We start from the raw sequence: 20405 nt of genomic DNA on the forward strand, positions 1-20405 counted from the left end.
GAGTCACCATATGACTCAGCAATTCCGCTCCTAGGCATACAGCCAAGAGAAATGAAAACATACGCCCACAAAAACACTTGTACAGCTTTACAAACTCAAAAAGTGAAAACAACCCATAGCCGGGCATGGTGGCGTGTGCCTGTAATCTCAGCTATTCAGGAGGCTGAGGCAGGAGAATCGCTTGAACCTGGGAGGCGGAGGTTGCAGTGAGCTGAGATTGCACCACTGCACTCCAGCCTGGGCAACAGAGTGAGACTCTGTCTCAAAAAAAAAAAAAACAAAAAAAAAAACACCAGATGTCCATCCACAGATGAATAAATAAACACAATGTAATCCCTCCACACAGTGGAATATTTCTCAGCTGTGAAAACGAATGATGAGGCTCTGACACAGGCCACAATGTGGATGCAGCCTGAGGACTTCATCCTCAGTGACAGAAGCCAGGCACAAAAGAACATGCAGTGTGTGATCCCATTTCTATGAAATGTCCAGGACAGGCCAATCCACAGAGACAGGAGGGGATGTGTGGGTGCCAGGTCCTAGGGGAGGAGATGGAGAGTGAAGGCTGATGGGGTCTGGGCTTCCTTTGGGGACAATGAAAATATTCTGGGCAGGGCGCGGTGGCTCACGCCTGTAATCCCAGCACTTTGGGAGGCCGAGGCAGGTGGATCACCTGAGGTCGGGAGTTTGAGACCAGCCTGACCAACACAAAGAAGCCCCGTCTCTACTAAAAATACAAAATTAACCGGGTGTGGTGGTGCATGCCTGTAATCCCAGCTACTTGGGAGGCTGGGTCAGGAGAATCGCTTGAACCCGGGAGGTGGCGGTGCAGTGAGCCAAGATCGTGCCATTGCACTCCAGCCTGGGCAACAAGAGCGAAATTCTGTCTCAAGAGGAAAAAAAAAATTCTGGAACTAGATAGAGGTGATGGTCTCATAACATTGTACACGTCCTAAAAACACTGAATTGTACACTTTGAAGTGGTTAAAATGTTGAATTTCATATGTATTTTGTTTGAATTTAAAAAAAAAATTTTTTTTTTGAGACAGAGTCTTGCTGTATCCCCCCAGGCTGGAGTTTAGTGGCACGACCTCGGCTCACTGCAACCTCCACCTCCAGGGTTCAAGCAATTCTCCTGCCTCAGCCTCCTGAGTAGCTGGGATTACAGGTGCGTGCCACCACTCCCAGCTAATTTTTGTATTTTTAGTAGAGATGGGGTTTCACCACGTTGGTCAGGCTGGTCTTGAACTCCTAACCTCGTGATCCACCCGCCTTGGCCTCCCAAAGTGCTGGGATTACAGGCGTAAGCCACTATGCCTGGCCCTAATTTTTGTACTTTTAGTAAAGACAGTTTCCCCATGTTGGCCAGGCTGGCCTCAAACGCCTGCTTTGGCCTCCCAAAGTGCTGGGATTACAGATGTGAGCCACTGCACCCAGCCAAAAAGTTTTTTTTGAGACGGAGTCTCGCTCTGTTGCCCAGGCTGGAGTGCAGTGGCACGATCTCGGCTTGCTGCAAGCTCCGCCTCCCGGGTTCACGCCATTCTCCTGCTTCAGCCTCCCAAGTAGCTGGGACTTCAGGCACCCACCACCAGGCCCAGCTAATTTTTTTGTATTTTTAGTGGAGACGGGGTTTCACCATGTTAGCCAGGATGGTCTCCATCTCCTGACCTCATGATCCACCCGCCTCAGCCTCCCAAAGTGCTGGGATTACAGGCGTGAGCCACCGTGCCCTGCCAAAAAGTTCTTAAAAAAGAAATGAAGCCACAGGACAGCCCCTCCCCAGTCCTTCCTGGAGCCAGGGGCTGCTCTGTGGCAACACAGCTTCCTGCAGGGACACTCAAGAACTTCCACCCTCACAGGGAAGCCTCGCTGGAGCCTTGAGAGGTCCCCAAGACTCCATTTCCCCGTTTGTGAAATGGGGTCACTCTGCGAAAAGCTGTGAAGCCCCCAGCACAAATCTCTCCCAGAGCCTGGGGCCCCGTTCTCAGATCCGAGGTCGCGACCCCGTGTTTTCCCCACTTCTGACCTTATCACAACTGGCAGGAAGTCAGGAATGGGATAGTCTCTCCGCGGAGCTGTGGGTGCTGAGCTGTTTTTCTGGCAACCCTGAAATAAACTCCCATTTCAGTGCACATGTTTGCAATAAACTTATGGAAAACAACTCTGGCAAAATTGCAAACAGCTGAGCCTTCGCAAGGGCAAGAACAGAGTCACCAGTGTGGCCCTGTCACCCGGCACTGCCAGGGCGGGAGGAAATGGGGGGGTTTCCTGAGAAGTCAGACAATGGGGGTTGAATCCAAGAACTTGGACTCTGGGGGATGGGTGGGAGCAAAGCCATGTGAAAAGGCTTATTCAAGACCTGGATTCTGCCAGCCCTGCTCAGGGATCCTTGCTTCACTGCCTCTGCCACCAAACCATGTATGGTGCCTCTGTGCTGCATCTGGCAGGCCTGAGTCAGGGGCAGTGGTGGGGGCTGGCTCATAGGTCCCCCCAAGTCAACCCGGCCCTGAGTGTGTCTCTGAAGAAATATTCAGTGCAGGGTCAGAAAAGGTTAAGACCTCGAGGGCAACATACAAATCCCAAGCACCTAGGTGGGGTAGAGTGGCTCACGCCTGTAATCCCAGCACTTTGGGAGGCCGAGGCAGGCAGATCACCTAGGTTGGGAGTTCGAGACCAGCCTGACCAACATGGTGAAACCCCGTATCTACTAAAAATACAAAAATTAGCCAGGCATGGTAGCGCACGCTTGTAATCCCAGCTACCCAGGAGACTGAGGCAGGAGAATCGCTTGAACCCGGAAAGCGGAGGTTGCAGTGAGCTGAGATGGAGCCACTGTACTCCAGCCTGGGTGACAGACCAAGACTCCTCAAAAAAAAAAAAAAAATTCCAAACCCCTGCCTGTACAGGGGTCAAAGTCCAATCACGGTGACTTAGTTCCCAAGTATGAGATGAGTGTTTCTGTTGCCAAATGTCCAAGCCACGAAGTGAAAAACAGAGTTGGAAGCCAAGATGTGGGGCAGTATGGGCTCTGGGTGTGCTCATACCTTGTCATGTTAGAACTGTAAGAAAACCCTCCAGATTTGTGTTTATTTTCTGAACACACACCGCGTGTCCCTGCCTGGGCAGCTGCCCCTGGGGGTGGGAGCCCAGGAAACTCCAGGTTCACAGTTAAATGGTAACTGTCTTGATGACTCTCAGGTCCCAGTGCCCACATTATATAAGCGGCTCAGCAACCAGACCCAGGGATGGGGAGTCACTGACCCTCCTGCGCCCATGGCAGGGGTGAGGGCAGGGACACCCCCTTGCCCTCTCTGGACACCCCCATAAGATGGGGCTGTGATGAGAAGCAAACCCAACTCAGTTTGGTTTCATTTACATTAAAAAGGCAAATCCCTTGGCCGGATGCGGTGGCTCACACCTGTAATCCCAGCACTCTGGGAGGCCGAGGCGGGCAGATCACCTGAGGTCAGGAGTTCGAGATCAGCCTGGGCAACATGGTGAAACCCCGTCTCTGCTAAAAATACAAACAAATTAGCTGGGTGTGGTGGCTCACTCGTGTAATCCCAGCTACTCAGAAGGCCGAGTCAGGAGAATCGCTTGAACCCAGGTGGGTGGAGGTTGCAGTGAGCTGAGATAGCGCCACTGCACTCCAGCCTGGGCAAAAGAGCAAAACTGTGTCTCAAAAAAAAAAAAAAAAAAAAAAAGGCAAATCCCGGCCGGGCCTTTGGCTCACGCCTGTGATCCCAGCACTTTGGGAAGCTGAGGCTGGAGGATCACTTGAGGTCAGGAGTTTGAGACCAGCCTAGGCAACACAGCGAGACCCCCCATGTCTACAAAACAGAAATTAGCCAGGAATGGTGGATGAGCCTGTTGTCCCAGCTACTCGGGAAGCAGAGGCGGGAAGTTCGCTTGAGCCTGGGAGGTCGAGGCTGCAGTGTGCCCTGATCGTGCCACTGCACTTTAGCCTGGGCAATACAGCAAGACCTCGTCTCTTAAAAAAAAAACGTAAATAAGAGTTGGGGGCCGGGCGCGGTGGCTCACGCTTGTAATCCCAGCACTTTGGGAGGCCGAGGTGGGCGGATCACGAGGTCAGGAGATCGAGACCACGGTGAAACCCCGTCTCTACTAAAAATACAAAAAATTAGCCGGGCGTGGTGGCGGGCGCCTGTAGTCCCAGCTACTTGGAGAGGCTGAGGCAGGAGAATGGCGTGAACCCGGGAGGAGGAGGTTGCAGTGAGCCGAGATTGCGCCACTGCACTCCAGCCTGGGCGACAGAGCGAGACTCCGTCTCAAAAAAAAAAAAAAAAAAAAAAAAAAAAAAAAGAGTTGGGGAGACTTTTCTGCGAGTTGGAGAAACCCCCTCGACGAGTCTTAAGTAGTATTCTCAAGTTGTGTGGCCTGCTCTCGCGCTGCGGTCAACCACCCGGAAAACTGCGCTGCCTCCCAACGCGCCGCCTGCCTGGACGCTGCCTCCTGGGCTCAAGCGAGCATGCGCAGTCGCCAACAACAAGTCCGCACGTCCGGTCCCGCCCCCCTTCCTCGCCTTCTTCCCATTCCGGCCTCCCATTGGCTGGCGTCGGCGCGAGCGCGCAACACCGACGCGGCTGACCAATGAGCGCTCTGGAGGGCGTGGCCGTGGGAAAGGAGGTGCGGAAAGCCGACGCGAGTCCATTGGTCGGCTGGACGAGGGGAGGAGCCGCTGGCTCCCAGCCCCACCGCGATGAGCCTCGGCCGCCTTTGCCGCCTGCTGAAGCCGGCGCTACTCTGTGGGGCTCTGGCCGCGCCAGGCCTGGCCGGGACCATGGTGAGTGAGCGCCGCGCCTGTTGCCGGCCCGGTGACCGTTGTGGGGGGCGCGCGATCCCTGCCTCCGCTCGCCAGCGCGGGGAACCCTCGGGCTCCAGTGAGCTTGGTTGGGGGCATCTGGGGGCTCCCCCTCCCCACCCCCGGCCTGGCACGCAGGTGACCGCACTGCGAGGCGCTCCGCTGCCCTCCAGGCCGTTGTGGGCGCGCGGGCTGGGTTCAGGGAAGGGGAAGGAGCTGTTCAATGCGCGCGGGTTGGGGTCGGGGAAGGGACTGTCCAGGCCGTTGCGGGCGCGTGGGCTGGGGTCGGGGAAGGGGAAGGGGCTGTTCCACGCGCGCAGGTCGTGGTCAGGGAAGGGGCCATCCAGGCCGTTGCGGGCGCGCGGGCTGGGTTCGGGGAAGGGGAAGGAGCTGTTCAATGCGCGCGGGTTGGGGTCGGGGAAGGGACTGTCCAGGCCGTTGCGGGCGCGCGGGCTGGGGTCGGGAAAGTGGAAGGGGCTGTTCCACGCGCGCGGGTCGTGGTCGGGGAAGGGGCCCTCCAGGCCGTTTCGGGCGCGCGTCCCGGGGCCGGCGTCGGGGTCCAGGCTTGCAGGGGGCGGGGTCCGGGACGGCTGGGGCGGAGCTGGACCGTTGGGGGCCACGGGTGGGCGTCTCCGGGCCGAGCGGGGCTGCTGCGCCCGAGCGGCTGGGGGCGCGGAGGGCTGGAAATCCCAGATCACGCGCCCCCGGGCGCCGCCCCGCCCCCGCGCCTTGGCCTAGCGCGGTGGCGTCACAGTCGCGCAGTCCTGACTACGGCCTCCGGGCCTTTGTCCCCGGCAGCAGCGCTCGGGGTGGGGGAGCCAGGCGGGGCGGGAGACGGGCGGGTATGGGCCGCGCGGGCGCAGGCTCCCCCGGGCGCCGCAGGCAGCGGTGCCAGAGCCGGGGCAGGCGGCGGCCGCGAGCCCCTCGGCGGCGCAAGGCTCCAGCGTGCAGGCGCAGGAGGGCGCGCCGCGGACGGAAGGAGCCCTGTCCCCGCAGCTCGGGACCGGAGATCCACGAATGTCCCGAGTCCCAGGACCCGGTGCGCGCGGGACCCCCACACCGGCTGCTGTGGCACATTTTGGGGTTGGAACCCTCTCCCGGCCTCCGGGTCTCCGGTAAAACCGGACCAGAAGTACAAGGGGGTGTGTGCGTTTAAGGAGGAGGAGCGTTCAGGTTTTCAGGGCCTCAGGGCCCCGGTGTCCCCGCCACCAACCCGCTCCGGATCCCTTCCTGCCTCAGCCTCCCGTCCACGCTCTCTGCTCAGCTTCCTTTGCCTTGCAGTGCGCGTCCCGAGACGACTGGCGCTGTGCGCGCTCCATGCACGAGTTTTCCGCCAAGGACATCGACGGGCACACGGTTAACCTGGACAAGTACCGGTAGGCGCTCGCCTGGGGTGGGGCGAGGGCCGGGGCCTGGGAGGGGGCCCTGTTCTGCGCTGACGCCGCCGACCCTCGCAGGGGCTTCGTGTGCATCGTCACCAACGTCGCCTCCCAGTGAGGCAAGACCGAAGTGAACTACACTCAGCTCGTCGACCTGCACGCCCGATACGCTGAGTGTGGTTTGCGGATCCTGGCCTTCCCTTGTAACCAGTTCGGGAAGCAGGTGGGCGGCTGCTGTGTCCCCGGGGCCCGCAGAGGCCGGTGGGTGGGGGTGGGCTCCAGCCTGGAGAGGGCCTGGGAGTATGCAGGAGGCCCGGATGGAGGGGGTGCCAGGCCCCCGACTCACTCACACACCTTGGCCGCCACAGGAGCCAGGGAGTAACGAAGAGATCAAAGAGTTCGCTGCGGGCTACAACGTCAAATTCGATATGTTCAGCAAGATCTGCGTGAACGGGGATGACGCCCACCCGCTGTGGAAGTGGATGAAGATCCAACCCAAGGGCAAGGGCATCCTGGGAAAGTGCGTGACCTCTGGAGGCAGTAGGGCTGCCGGGGTGGGGGTGGGGGGGCTGCTGGGATGCTCACACCTCCCTGGGGGCGGAATGGCTCAGGGGGCGGTTGCGGGGAGGTGCTGGGACTCTCACATCGTGTGGCTTCTTGGGGTAAGATGGCTCAGGGGGGCCATGGAGGGCTGTGGAGGCAGCCAGGGATGCCCACACCTTTGTGGCCTCCTGGGGACAGGATGGCTCGGGGGGCTGTGGGGGGCTGTTGGGACTCTCACACTGCATGGCTTCCTGGGGGTAAGATGGCTCTTGGGGGCCATGGGGGCACTGTGGCTGTGGAGGCAGCCAGGGAAGCTCACACCCTTGTGGCCTCCTGGAGACAGGACGGCTTGGGGACTGTGGGGGGCTGCTGGGGACGCTCACGTCCATGTGCTTCTTTTCCAGTGCCATCAAGTGGAACTTCACCAAGGTAAGGGGGCTGTGGGGGGTAGGGGACCAGCTTCCCCCAGCCACAGCCCTGGCCCAGATGGGCAGCAGGCAGGAAGGGCGGCCACAGCCCCTTGCAGGGGGCCACCCCCACGGTGGCCCCACAGTTTGGACACCGTCTCTCCACAGTTCCTCATTGACAAGAACGGCTGCGTGGTGAAGCGTTACGGACCCATGGAGGAACCCCTGGTAGGTCCTCTCTAGGGCGCCTGCTTGGGGCAGGGGCTTGGGAGATAGCTGCCCTAACCCAGCTTTCCTCCCTGACAGGTAATAGAGAAGGACCTGCCCCACTATTTCTAGCTCCACAAGTGTGTGGCCCCACCCAAGCCCCCTGCCCACGCCCTCGGAGCCTTCCACCGGCACCCATGACGGCCTGCCTGCAAACCAGCCGCTGGTGGGGCAGACCCGAAAATCCAGCGTGCACCCCGCCGGAGGAAGGTCCCGCGGCCCGCTGGGCTTGGCTTGGCGCCCTCACCCCTGGCTGCCTTGTGGGAATAAATAGACAAATTGGCCTGCTGGATCTTTCTGCCTAGGGGTTTGGGGGGGCCCTTTTGCCAGGGGCCCCTCCATGTCAGGGCCAGTTGCTGTCAGCTGTCAGGCTGGGGGTGCCATGGAGATGGAATGTTGTTGCCCCCTCTTCCTCCAGGCTCGGGGGCTGTGCTGGCTGGGGTGCTGGGGTGCAGCGAGATCTGAGCCCGTTGGACACCGAGCCCTGGCTCTTAATCCATGCAGCCCCACCTGCTGTGCACAGGCAGGGCCTGGTAGGGTGGAGTCTTGGAGGAGATAATTCTAAGTGGCTGTTCTTCCTGGCCCCGGGCCTTAACCCGTTAGGAGATGGCTATTGCGGCCTCCTCTGGCCAGGAAGCAGAAGTGCAGAGGCCGGAGGAACAGCGTAGCCCTAGTGGTGGGGATGGGTTGGGCACCCACACCTGCCCTTGGGGCCTCACCTGGCTGGGGGGTGTGGGGGTGGCTGGGTGGTTACTGTTCACGAGTCCCTCCGTGAGGGCTGGGGATGGACAGGCCAGGAGGGGCTGGCAGAGCAGTACCAACCACCGTTCAGGGGGCCCGGGGGCTGTTTGGGCACAGCCTGGCTGCCTACCTGCACAGCTGGAGGGACTGCAGCCTGCCAGGGTGGCTGATCCCAGCTACCCCCACTGGGGGTCTGTGGAATGGACCATCCATGGCACCTGCCCCAAACACGGGGTTGAAGAGTCTGTCTCTCCCAGCCCTCGTCCTCCCTCATCCACATGGGGCCAGCACAGGGCGGTGGGCAGAATGAGGCCTGGTAACCAGGAGAGCCTGGGGGGATGCCCACGAACCCCTGCCCTCCCCTCCGTGTCCCGCAGGCTGAGCAGCAGACTCCATGGGAAGTAGGCAAAAGGCACATATATTTAAAAAAGTCCTTTACATATGTACATCAGAACTTGCTATAAATACATAGAAACCGCAGGCGCCACCCTGCCAGCTCCGCGGCCTGGGGCCTGGGAGAGGTGAGCGGGCAATAACTTAGGGGTCAGAGAAGGGCTGGGGGAGGGGGAATTGCATATATTAGCGGGGGTCTGCCCCACAGAGCCCCCGAGACGCGGGGCCCTGAGCACCTGGGGTTTCCTGAGTTTCTAGCTCTTGGGACCACCCAGTTTCACGGATTTCAGGGGTTTGGGCCCACTGAGCCCTTGTGGGTGCCCAGTCCCAGAGCAGCCACCCGGAGCCCCTTCCTACTTGGGAGGAGAGGCACAGAGAGGGCCCTGCCACGCCCCGGCCCCCAGCTGTCCTGAGTGGGCCCCGCCAGGGCTGACCAGGTGGGGGCCCGGGTCGGGCGCGGAAGGCACTGCGGCCAGGGCCTGGGGCTCTTCTGAGCAGTGATCAGGGGATCTTGGCCCTGCTTCCCACCGCTGCTCCTAAGGGAGAAACGGTCCCTGTGACTTGGGGCATGTTTCGCCTAAAGGCGTGTCAGAGAGGAGCCTGGGCGCCCGGGAAAGGTGGGCTGAATTGGATCACGCTCTGCCGCTCGGGACCGCCGCCCGCTGCGCCCCCCGCGCCCTCCCCCAGCGCGCCCTCGGAGGGCGGCCCCGCGTGCAGCGAGCGCAGCATGTCCTCCAGCACCTCTTTGAAGTTGATGTCACAGCCCTGGTGCGCGAGGGCTGCAGGGTCGGCCTGGGCGTCGGGGGTGCCCAGCGGCACGACGCCGGGACCGGCGTCCAGGGACAGCGGCGCCGGGAAGGAGAAGTGCGGGGGCGGTGGGAAGGCCTCAGCCGGGGGGCTGTAGGTGAGGTCCAGCACCTCTCCGGGGCCGCAAGGCAGCGCCAGCGGGCGTGGGACGGGCAGGGCGGGGCAGCCCAGGGCGCGCGCCTGCCTGCGTTTCACGTCCGCATCCATCAGCCGCAGCTCCTGCAGCACGCGGCGCACGCAGCCCTCGGGGATCTTGATGCCTACGGGCAAAGCGGCAGGGTCAGGGCCGGGGCTGGGGGCTCGGGCCTTCCCGGGGCGCCCGCCGCCCACTCACCCACTTGCTTCTTCCTGTCCTTGGTCTTCAGCCGCACGATCTGCAGGTAGCTGCTGCTGCTGACGTCGGCCATGACGGCGGCGATGCGGCCCCACACGCGCAGCAGCGCGCCGCACAGCATGTAGTGGTGCCGCAGCCGCAGCCCCTGCAGGCAGTCCTTACCCTCCTGCGCCAGCCGGCAGTGCCGGTTCCTGCGGACGAGACGGGTCGTCTCGGCTCAGGCGGGTCCCAGGGGCCCGCAGGCTCCCCAGGTGCCCTGAGATGTCCCGCCTCCTCTCAGGGTCTCGGGAGTCCCCGATCCCCACTTGGGTCGCCATCTGCCGGTTTCCCCCTGGTCCCCGGCCCGCCCTCACCAGGCGCTGTGGCTGCAGTGCGTCAGCGACAAGGCGTAGCCACTCTCCCAGGGCTCCTTGGCCTCCTCCGCGGTGACCTGGGGACACAGGGCCGCATGAGCCTCGGTGGGGCCAGGGCCGGCACCCCGAGGGAAAGCTGCGCCCGGCGGCCGCCTACCCGGTGGAACTTGCGGCGGAGGCTGTCCAGGGCCTCCAGCTGGCTCTGCCGGCCGATGTTGGGCTTGTACACCGTGAAGAGCTGGCCGCGGTTCTGCTCCGCCAGCAGGCAGCTGGGCTTGTTACCGCGGACCTGCGGAGGGGGGCGTTGAGGCCGCGCCCAGGTCCGCCCCCCGTGGGCCCTCCTCTGGGGGGGTAACCCCGCCCGACCCCACCTTGTAGGAGAGGTAGAAGCCGTCATAGGGGCCTGTCAGCTCCAGCGACTTGGCAAAGGCTTCCTCCCACTTCAGGCCGCGGTCCACGCTGATCTGCCACGGCACGGGGTGGGGGTGTGTGAGTGTGGTGGGGGCGGGGTGGGCGGTGTGTGAGGGGCTGTGGGGCTTCCTGCTGACCTTGTAGAAGACCACCTGCCCGTCCTGTGGGTGCCCAGGAGCCAGGAACACCTGCTGGCTCTCCTCGTAGATCTCCTCAATGCCGGGAGCAAGGTCTAGGAGGGGCGGGTGGAGGGTGAGTGGTGTCCGGGCCTGGGACTGCAGGCTGGGGCCAGGGACAGTCCCGTAGCCGGGGCGCACCCTAGAGACGACCCCCCGAGAACACAGGAGAGCGTGTCCTGGAGCCTGGCCTGACCTGGCCAAGCGTGGAGATGGTGCACGTGGGCCCCAGCCTGGCAACCGCTCAGGTTGTAGGTAACCCCAAACAGGCTGTGAGGGGACTGTGGGAGCCTGGGGGCTGCTCAGGTGCTGGGTGACCCCAAGCAGGCTGTGGAGGATCGTGGGAGCCTGGTGGGGTGTGGCACTGCTCATGAGTGAAGTAGCCGTGGCCCCGCCCTGACCCTCATCTGGACACAGGGAAGTGGCCCTGATGGACAGGCCTGGCCCCATGAGGCTGGAAGCACAGGCTCGCTGGCCTTTGGTTCACAACAATGTAGCAGGTGCCCCGTGAAGCCTGGGGATGAGCATGGTGGGCAGTGTGCACCAGCCTGAGCACCTTCCACAGACCTGCACGGCGATCCCACGAGCCCTGTGCCTGCGCCCGCCCAGGCCCACCCAGTACCCTCGCCCACCCAGGATGCATTGCGCTCCCACGAGCCCCTCGCCCACCTAGGCCCTCACTGCGCCCACCCAGGATGCATGGCGCTCCCACGAGCCCCTCGCCCACCTAGGCCCTCCCTGCACCCACCCAGGATGCATGGCGCTCCCACGAGCCCCTCGCCCACCTAGGCCCTCCCTGCACCCACCCAGGATGCATGGCGCTCCCACGAGCCCCTCGCCCACCTAGGCCCTCCCTGCGCCCACCCAGGATGCCCGGTGTTCCCACGAGCCCCTCGCCCACCTAGGCCCTCCCTGCACCCACCCAGGATGCCGGGTGTTCCCACGAGCCCCTCGCCCACCTAGGCCCTCCCCGTGCTCACCCACAATGCACGGCATTCCCACGAGCCCCATGCCCACCCAGGATGCACGGCGTTCCCACGAGCCCCACGCCGTACCCACCCACACCCCCTGGCACCCGCGCTCACCCAAGATGCCCATGTCATATTTGCCCTCCCGCTTGTCCATCTCGATGAGGTGGTCGAAGGTGTCTGAGAAGTACTGGAACAGGGCGTTCTGCTTGTGCACCTCCAGCCCCAGGATGCGGTTCAGGAACTTGGTGATGGAACAGTCTGGCAGGGGAGGGAGCCAAGCCTCAGGCTGCGCTGAGAATCCCCCTCCCCGCCTTGCTCCTCATCAGGGGCCAAGGTTGCATGAGAGGAGAGAGGAGAGCGCCTCTGGGCCTGGGTGTGGGGCACTCACCCTTTTCCACGTCCAGGCAGCCATTCCGGGACTCCCGGCCGCCAATGCCCACAGACAGCAGGCCCTGCTTCATGTCTGTGGGGAGAGAGGCCTCACATGCTGGCCTTCCCACCCCTGCCCCTCCCTCGAGGCCCCTAGCTCCTTTCCCAGAGACCAGCAGCTCCCTGGGGGGCTGGGGAGCAGCTGCAGCCTAGGGCCGGGGCCAGAGCCAGGAGCAGAGCCTTTTGCCTGACTGACAGGAGTGAGAACGGCATGTTCTTGGGGAGTAAACCCAAACCCCAGGCCCCTCAGCTGCCCTGGAAACCCACCCAGCAGTGCTGGGGGCCGCCTTGGCTCCCTTTGCTTTCACAGCCCCCTCTGTGCGTGTGTGGGGAGGGGTCCCTCAACACATAACCGGCCTACGAAGCCTGCTGCCCAGCTGCTCTGGAGCCCAGTGCTCTGCAATCCCTGCCCCTCCCAGGAAGACCCCCACCAGCCCAGCTTACCCCGGAAGAAGGTGGGGACTCCTCCAGGGTATCCCTGGGGCACAGGCACTTTGTTCTCAGTCTGGCTCAGGATGGTGGTGAGGACACAGTGCAGAGCCCGGGTGCCATACTAGGGGGAGAAGGTGGGTCGGGGAGGAGGCCCAGGGAGGAGGCTGGCCTTCCCTGGACCCCTGCCTCCCCAGAATCCCACCCTTCCCTAGGCCCCTGGACCCTGCCCTCCCCTACACCCCACCTCCCCCAGCTCTCAGCCACCTCCTCCCCGGGGGTCCTAGACTGGGCCCTCCCCCAGATCCCTGGATGCCGCCTCCCTGAGCCCCTAGCTGCCCCCTTCCCTCCTGGGGGTCCTAAACCCGGCCCTCCTCCAGACCCCTGAGCCTCACGTGCCCCAGCCCCCATCTACCCCCTCCCCCAGGATCTTAGATCCAGCCCTCCCTAGACCCCTGACCGTGCCTCCCCCAGCCCTGCCTTCCCTGCAGTACCTTGTTCTCAAAGTTGTACTTGCTGAGGTCACGGGACTCCGTGGCGCGGCGGTCTCCATGGGTCAGGGCCCCCTGCCAGGGGTGGGGAGGCCATCAGTTGGTCACCTGGGGTCTGGTCTCTAGCCCCCCACAAAGCTTTGGAGAGCCTTCCTGGGCCTGTTCCTGGTTCTCAGCCCCGCCCCCACCTGCTCACCAGACTCTCCAGGCGCTTGGCCACGATGGAGGCAAACCGGCGCTCCCCGGCCAGCTCCGAGATGAGGAAGACATACTCTGGCGCGGAGACCTGGTTGGACCGGTGGGTGCGGCCTGGGGGCAGAGCTGGTGTAAGCCAGGCGGGGGCGGGGCCGAGACCACGTTGGGGGCGGGGCCAGGCAGCGCTGGGGGCGGGGCCGGACTCACCGAACTGCTGGATGGCGCGGTCGGCGCTCCACGGCAGCTCCAAGGTCATGTGCACGCGGCGCCGCTGGTTCTGGACGCGGCGGTCGGCTTGGAGGGAGACACCCGAGCTGGAGGCCTCCGAGATGATGGCCACAAGCTGGGGGGACAGAAGGGGCCAGGACGCGGTTGGTGCAAGGCCCGCCCCAGCGCTGCCGCCGCCTTCTCACCCGCTCGGCCCCCGCTCCAGGTCACTAGGACGTCCTGGGGCAGCGAGAGGCCTGCGCGGCGCGGACACTACCCGTCACACGGCCACTCGCGCCCGCACCTGGCACACACACACCTCGCAGAAGTGCGCGGGTCTGCAGTCCCCGGGGACCCTTGGGCCCCTCTGTGCCTCTTGGGTCCCATGGGCTGCGCCCAGTGCACTGCAGCCCCTCACCTTCTCGCCGCTCATGAAGCGCTGCTTCTCCCTGAGGTTCACATGGTCGATGGACAGACCCTGCTCTGCCCGCGACTCGAAGGCCACCGTCCCGTCCGGCCTGGACACCACGCGGCCTTTCCTGCCGGTCATCTGCAGCCGAGACAGGGACAAAACCGGCCGTCAGCGTTGTGGTCTCGCAGGAGTCTGGCCACCCATGTCTCAGCTTCCCTATGTCCTACAGTGGTCGTGGGCTCCCCGCTGTGGACGGGAGGTGGGGGTGCTGGGAAAGGGAGAGTGGGACTGCTGGACCCAGGCGATGTGTGCCCGTCCAAGACCTTGTATTATCAGCCAGCCGACGCCACGGAGTAAAATAGTGAAGCTGGGCGGGGGCAGGGAGTAGGAGGCCGCAGAGCCAGGCCCAGGGGCTTGAGTCCTGGCCCCGGGTACTTCAAGGGTGCGTTCAGGTAGTGATGTAAGCAGAGGCCTGCGCAGGCCAGGCTGGGGGATATGGGGCTTAGAGGAATGGGGGCGGAAAGCCCTCCACAGGAGGTCGTGGCCTCCCGGGCCGAGCTAGACAGGACGCTCCCGCCCCGGGGCTCCCCGAACGCTCCCTTCTCGCAGGGCCGCGGTGACGCAGAGTGACCAGCAGGGGCCATCAGAGCTGCGCAGAGCCTGCGTGAAGCCCCGCCCACTGCCCATGCCCCACCCACCACATATTCAGGCTGCTACGTCCCACCCACCTCCGCCACTCGCTGGGGGCCGCCCAGCTGGTCGATGAGCTCGTCCAGGGTGTTGACTGGCAGCTCCCGGCCCAGCCGCCGCACTTTGTCCAGCAGATCCTGCTTCAGCCGCTCCACCCGCTCCAGGACCCCCGGGCCATGCGGGTCTCTCTGCAGGAGGCACAGGGGTCCTAGGGAGGACGTGGAGGGTCAGGGCAGGACACGTTGGCTGCCTTCTAGGGCTCACCTAACTCAAGGCTGGCCCCTGGAGGGCAAGGACAAGGGGCCCGGGGCAACCCTGAGGGACGGCAGGGTGGCAGGGAAGCCCAGCACTGTGGCCCAGGACTGCTTTTCTGCACTTTTTTCCCTGAGACCAGCTGGGGCGAGACTAAGTCTCCTGTCTCGGACCAAACACTGCGACCTCACTGCCTCCACAGGGGTAGGGACTGCCCGCCCCGAGCCCCAGCTCTGCCTCTGACCAGTGGTATAACCCGACCTCCCCTCTCTGGGCCTCAGTTTCTCCCATCTGTAAAGTAGGCACCATAGCAGCAGCTGGGCTCAGGTGGGCTGGACTGAGGGCTACAACCTGGGGTGGGTGGTGACCGCCAGGAGACCGGGGGAGCCTCAGGCTGGAATCCTGACCCACAGGTGGCTGCTCAGCCTGGACGGGAATCCTGACCCACAGGTAGCTGGCCAGCCTGGGCGAGCCCTCACCCCGGTCGTCACTGGGGAGCCCGATGGCATCAACGATGACAACGTCGTCATCCACCAGGGACTCAGGGGAGGAGTTGAAGTCACTGTCCAGGCCGGGGTCCGACTCCGTGCTGCTGTCGTCGCTGATGCGAATGACGCCTGCTGCCTCGCACGCCAGCCGGGGGGCTTTGGCCCCGCGTCCCCGAGGTCGCCCTGCTGGGAAGGACAGGGTCATCGAGGGCCAGATCACAACAGGGTGGAGGAGCAAGTGGAGGAGACGCAGCAGGACAGAGCAAGGCCAGTGGTCCGAGCTGGGGAGGTCCATCCGAGAACCCCCTGCCTCTGGGCAAACAGCTCAGCTGTTCTCCGGGGACGCCCTCTCGGGAACCCTGTGCCCGGTAGCCAGGAGGGTATGGTGTAAGAGGGCAATATTTTTATTTTATTTTATTTATTTTATTTTATTTTGAGACGGAGTCTTACTCTGTCGCCAGGCTGGAGTGCAGTGGCATCTCACTGCACTCTCTGCCTCCTGGGTTCAAGCGATTCTCCTACCTCAGCCTTCCGAGTAGCTGGGATTACAGGCGCGCACCACCACGCCTGGCTAATTTCTTGTATTTTAGTAGAGACGGGGTTTCACCATGTTGGCCAGGATGGTGTCAATCTCCTGACCTTGTGATCCGCCTGCCTCAGCCTCCCAAAGTGCTGGGATTATAGGCGTGAGCCACCACGCCTGGCTTATTTATTTTTGAGATGGAGTTTCACTCTGTTGCCCAGGCTGAAGTGCAGTGGTGCGATCTCAGCTCACTGCAACCTCCACCTCCCGGGTTCAAGCAATTCTCCTGCCTCAGCCTCCTAAGTAGCTGGGATTACAAGCATGCACCACCATACCTGGCTAATTTTTCTATTTTAGTAGAGATGGAGTTTCATCATGCTGGCTGGGATGGTCTCAAACTCCTGGCCTCAGCAAATCCTGGTGATTTGCTCGCCTCAGCCTCCCAAAGTGCTGGGATTACAACAGGCGTGACCCACTGCGCCTGGCCAATATTTTATTTTTATTAATTTTTTTGAGACAAGAGTTTTTCTCTGTCACCCAAGTTGGAGTCCAATGGCGTGATCTCGGCTCACTGCAATCTCCACCTCTCAGGTTCAAGGGATTCCCCTGCCTCAGCCTCCCAAGTAGCTGGGATTATAGGCATGTGCCACCACGCCCAGCTAATTTTTGTATTTTTAGTAGAGACAGGGTCTCACCATGTTGGCCAGGCTGGTCTTAAACTCCTGACCTCAGGTGATCCCCCGCCTCGGCCTCCCAAAGTGCTGGGATTACAGGTATGAGCCAACACGCCCAGCGAAGGGCACAATATTAATAAACCCACATCCAACGTCCTTTCAGGCCTGGCCAGTATGGTGGATACGCGGGGTGCCTGGGGAGACCACACACCAGACTTCAACCGGCAGCTCTGGGCTTCCCTGTGACAGAAGCCTGGGGGTTATCAATGGGCTCCCCAAGGGATCGTGGAGACCCTGAAAACGGAAGGTGGGAGAGGTCTCGCTCTGCACTCGCGTCTGTGTCCCGCCCCCAAGTCTCGCTCAGCACCCGCGTCTGTGTCCCGCCCCCAGGTCTTGCTCAGCACCCGCGTCTGTGTCCTTCAGGCTGTACGTTGCTTCCTCTTCCCTGAGCATTCCATGGCAGGGTCCATGCAAGACCTGCCACTGGCAGTGGAGCCTTGAACCTGCCTGGCACGGACAGGAGCTGCATTTGGCTGAGTGGACAGCGGAGTGGGGGAAGCAGGGAGCGACCGGCCGGCCCCCGGGGCGGGGAGAAAGCAGAGGGGCAGGGGTGGGTGCGGCCATGGGGGGCAGGGCTTACGTTTCCGCTTGCTGCCCGCTCCTCTGTCCCGCTTTCTCTTGGTGGACGGAAAGTGCTTCTGAATTAGCGACAGGAACACGCCTCTGAAAGTGAGACGCGGAGTTTATTCTCACACGAGGAGCTGAGGCCAGGCGGGGTTGCTCTCCAGGAGCTGGACGCACCCCTGGGTCCCTGTGGGGGTCCCGGACAGGGCCGGGCCTGCGCAGAGGGTCTCGTGTGGAGTGCGCTGGGGAGGACTGAGGGCTGCCTGTGAGCTCTCCCCTGGCCTCCTGGTGTCACAGGGCCACCTCGGCCCACCAGGCTTCCCCCGCTCTGAGGAATGTGGCCGGATATGATGATGGCTCCCAGGACAGGGGCAGGGGGTAGGCTGAGGGGGTAGCTGGGGCCTCCTTGCCAAGGGATACCAGGCATTGGGGAGCTCTAATCCCCAGGCAATGTGGGGATCTAGGGGGGCTGCTGTGACCCAGGGCATTCTCAACCAACAAGAGAGAGGCTGGGGCTTCAGAGAGCTGCGAGGGCCAGCCCCTAAAATCCACAGCACCCTTGTTCAAATGGCACGGACGCAGGAAGCCTCCTTCTGAGACCCCTGGAGACCATGTCCCAAACCTTCCCGGACCACCATGCCTGGGGTCCACCTCCAAGCCTCTGCTTTAGACCTGGAGCAGAAGTGAAGGCCTCTGTGGCCGAGGCTGGGGTCCCAGCAAAGCCCACCCCAGCACCTCCTGCTGCTGGGGCCAAGGGGCAGGGTCAGGCCACAGGTGGCCAATGAGAGGGGTGGCCATGAGCGCAGGAAGCCCGCAGTCTCGTCCCCACCGTGACACTTACTCAGCGGCCGAGACGAAGCAGTTGAGGTGCCCGTCGTTCTCCCCCAGCACCTCCCGCGTGCGCGCCTCGCCCGTGGACTGCAGCCCGATGACCACGCACTGTGGGATGGCAGAGGACTGTGAGCCACCAGCCCTGCTGTGGGGCCTCTGTGGGGCTGGAACCTGCCAGGCCTGGGGTGACGGCCACATCCCTCACTCTGCTCTTGTGCTCGCCTCCCCAGGAGGGGCCCCGGCCCCCCCAACAACACACACTGCTGGGTGGGGGTCTGCGGGCTGCCAGTCTCGGGATGGTGAGCTGCTCACTGTGTGGTCACACTCCGGTGTTCCGACACCCTGGCTGGCTCAGATTGGAAGACTAACATCTGGGTGTCTCCCGCCCACCAGGGTGCAGCCCCCGCCCACGTCTGGGGAGGGGCCAGGAAGGACCGGGAAGAAAAGCAGCCTCCGCCCCTGCAGGCCCAGCCACCCTCAGCCCTCAAAGGCCGCAGCTGCTCACCTTGTCTCGCGCCAGCTCCTCTCGGGCCAGCTCCACTAGCCGGTGCACCTTGGCGGCGATGCACAGATACTTGAAGAAGCGCTGGTGTGCCGACCAGAACTGGCCCCACAGGGACTTGCGCGACTCCAGGCCGATCCAGTCGGCCGCCTGCTGGAACACGTTCAGGGCCTCGGCCCACTGCAATGACACACGACACGGCGCCCCTGAGCTGTGGCTCCTGGCTCCCGACCTGGGCCCTGGCCCACCTGCCGCCAGCCCTGGGCAAGGCATCCCCACGCCGGGTGGAATTTAGGGCAGGATGGGGGCGCTGGGGGTGTGTACTGTAAGAGGCACTGCCTCTACCTATACGGTAAAAACCTGAAAAACCAAAACACTCGTGGTAGGGAAGCCGTGCTGCAAACGGCACAGACTCCGCGCCCGCGGCAAACATGCTCAGCTCCTTCCAAGAACACAGGGTGCTCGCAGCCACACCTCTGTTGCTTTTGACCAGGGTCTCACCCAGGTGTGATCCCATCCGGGGGGCACTGGGCATGTCTGGGGCCGGCTGTGGTTGTCAGGTCTGGGGGCTGGTCCCGGCATGGACTGGGTGGGCTGGGTTAGGGTGGCTGGGACTCTGGCTAGGGGTGCTGCTCCACACCCCAAAGTGCTCAAGACGGCCCCACCCCAGAGAGCAACCCGGCCCTGGGAGTTTCGGGAGATGCTGGTTGTGTCACCTAAAGAAACCAGTGAACAGGCTGGATGTGGTGGCTCACGCCTGTAATCACAGCACTTTGGGAGGCTGCGGGCAGGTCACCTGAAGTCAGGAGTTCGAGACCAACCAGCCTGACCAACATGGAGAAACCCTGTCTCTACTAAAAATATAAAATTAGCCAGGCTGGTGGCACATGCCTGTAATCCCAGCTACCCGGGAGGCTGAGGCAGGAGAATTGCTTGAACCCAGTAGACGGAGGTTGTGGTGAGCCAAGATCGTGCCATTGCACTCCAGCCTGGGCAATAAGAGTGGAAACCCCGTCTCAAAAAAAAAAAAAAAAAAAATCAGTGAACATACAGGGCTGTTGGGTTTGAGGGGGAGAAAAAAGGACTTGTCCAAATATGGAGGGAACGACCAAGCCACGTGGCCCACAGCAACGTGGATGCTGAACACAGCTACCAACTACCAGCCGTGGGCCAGGACCTGGGGGCAAAAGGCTTGGGCACCACGGGAAGGGGGGGCGGTGGTGTGGTCCCATCCCTCGTTATCACAGCCACGTAAAAACCCCAGCGATGGCCGGGCACGTGGCTCACACCTGTAATCCCAGCACTTTGGGAGGCCGAGGCGGGTGGATCACTTGCGGTCAGGAGTTTGAGACTAGCCTGGTCAACATGGTGAAACACTGTTCTCTACCAAAAAATACACAAAATTAGCCGGGTGTGGAGGCGGGCACCTGTAGTTCCAGCTACTCAAGAGGCTGAGGGGGGAGAATAGCTTTAACCCAGAGGGCAGAGGTTGCAGTGAGCTGAGATCGCACCACTGCACTCCAGCCTAGCTGACAGCGCGAGACTGTCTCAAAAAAAACAAAAACAAAACCCCACGACAGGACAGGGTGGGCCGTCACCTGACGAAGCCTGTGGCATCTTCCAGGCCACGGGGGCGCGATTTCACCCGGGAAACGCACAGGGGTCCCCGGGTCAGGCACCCAGGCTCACCAGCAGGGCCGCACGGTTGTAGACGCGCTCGAAGGCTGGGGCCAGCGGGATCTCCTCGATGCGGAAGGTGACGCCGGAGAAGCTGAGCTGGCGCGCGATGTACATGCCGCTGACCTTCATGTCCATGGCCACAATCTCCATGGCGCCAACGCCCCTGCGGATGGACACAGCCCCCGTGAGCACGGCCAGAGCACATGGGGTGGAGCCGCTCGGGAGCGCGAGGCAGAGCCAGCTGCAGAGAGGGCAGGGTCAGCAGGGGCAGAGCCCTGGCGGCCACTGAGACACTTGGAAGCCGAGCCTGGCAGGGACGGGGCAGGAAGGGCTGCTGAGGGGCTGTCTTCCCTGGGAGTGCAGGGCAGCCCTAG

General features: G+C 62.7%; 2 protein-coding genes across 7 annotated transcripts in view; one reads left to right on the forward strand and one right to left on the reverse strand.

The window, feature by feature from the left end:
- Positions 1-4645: 4645 nt before the first annotated feature.
- On the forward strand, positions 4646-7702 carry GPX4 (glutathione peroxidase 4). 3 transcript variants are annotated; one of them, XM_055248289.2, is made up of 7 exons: positions 4646-4804; positions 6104-6198; positions 6280-6424; positions 6570-6721; positions 7149-7173; positions 7320-7379; positions 7458-7702. In XM_055248289.2, the coding sequence occupies exons 1-7, from the start codon at positions 4721-4723 to the stop codon at positions 7488-7490; spliced, it is 594 nt and encodes a 197-aa protein (XP_055104264.1). In that variant the 5' UTR covers positions 4646-4720; the 3' UTR covers positions 7491-7702. The 3 variants fall into 3 exon arrangements, with proteins under 3 accessions (XP_055104264.1, XP_055104263.1, XP_063476670.1); XM_055248288.1 differs by lacking the exon at positions 4646-4804 and adding an exon at positions 5652-5861; XM_063620600.1 differs by lacking the exons at positions 4646-4804; positions 7149-7173 and adding an exon at positions 5652-5861 and having other exon boundaries at positions 6570-6741; positions 7298-7379.
- An 859-nt stretch (positions 7703-8561) lies between these two features.
- The window catches only part of SBNO2 (strawberry notch homolog 2), a 69794-nt gene continuing 57950 nt past the window's right edge, over positions 8562-20405 (reverse strand). For 2 of the 4 annotated variants that reach the window (XM_055248259.2, XM_055248260.2), the window contains 19 exons: positions 20041-20194; positions 18355-18531; positions 17860-17957; positions 17035-17117; positions 15189-15380; positions 14496-14665; positions 13774-13905; positions 13356-13491; positions 13150-13262; positions 12957-13028; positions 12478-12586; positions 11993-12067; positions 11719-11862; positions 10595-10689; positions 10418-10510; positions 10204-10335; positions 10047-10123; positions 9694-9884; positions 8562-9619 (listed from right to left, as the gene is read on the reverse strand). In XM_055248259.2, the coding sequence (XP_055104234.1) occupies positions 9141-9619; positions 9694-9884; positions 10047-10123; positions 10204-10335; positions 10418-10510; positions 10595-10689; positions 11719-11862; positions 11993-12067; positions 12478-12586; positions 12957-13028; positions 13150-13262; positions 13356-13491; positions 13774-13905; positions 14496-14665; positions 15189-15380; positions 17035-17117; positions 17860-17957; positions 18355-18531; positions 20041-20194 (2722 nt within the window). In that variant the 3' untranslated portion in view covers positions 8562-9140. Of the gene's footprint in view, positions 9620-9693; positions 9885-10046; positions 10124-10203; positions 10336-10417; positions 10511-10594; positions 10690-11718; positions 11863-11992; positions 12068-12477; positions 12587-12956; positions 13029-13149; positions 13263-13355; positions 13492-13773; positions 13906-14495; positions 14666-15188; positions 15384-17034; positions 17118-17859; positions 17958-18354; positions 18532-20040; positions 20195-20405 lie in introns of all 4 variants that reach the window. The other 2 variants (XM_055248258.2, XM_063620597.1) reach the window with 1 other exon arrangement.

The sequence above is a fragment of the Symphalangus syndactylus genome, chromosome 17 (genome assembly GCF_028878055.3).
Source record: "Symphalangus syndactylus isolate Jambi chromosome 17, NHGRI_mSymSyn1-v2.1_pri, whole genome shotgun sequence".
Taxonomy (NCBI): domain Eukaryota; kingdom Metazoa; phylum Chordata; class Mammalia; order Primates; family Hylobatidae; genus Symphalangus; species Symphalangus syndactylus.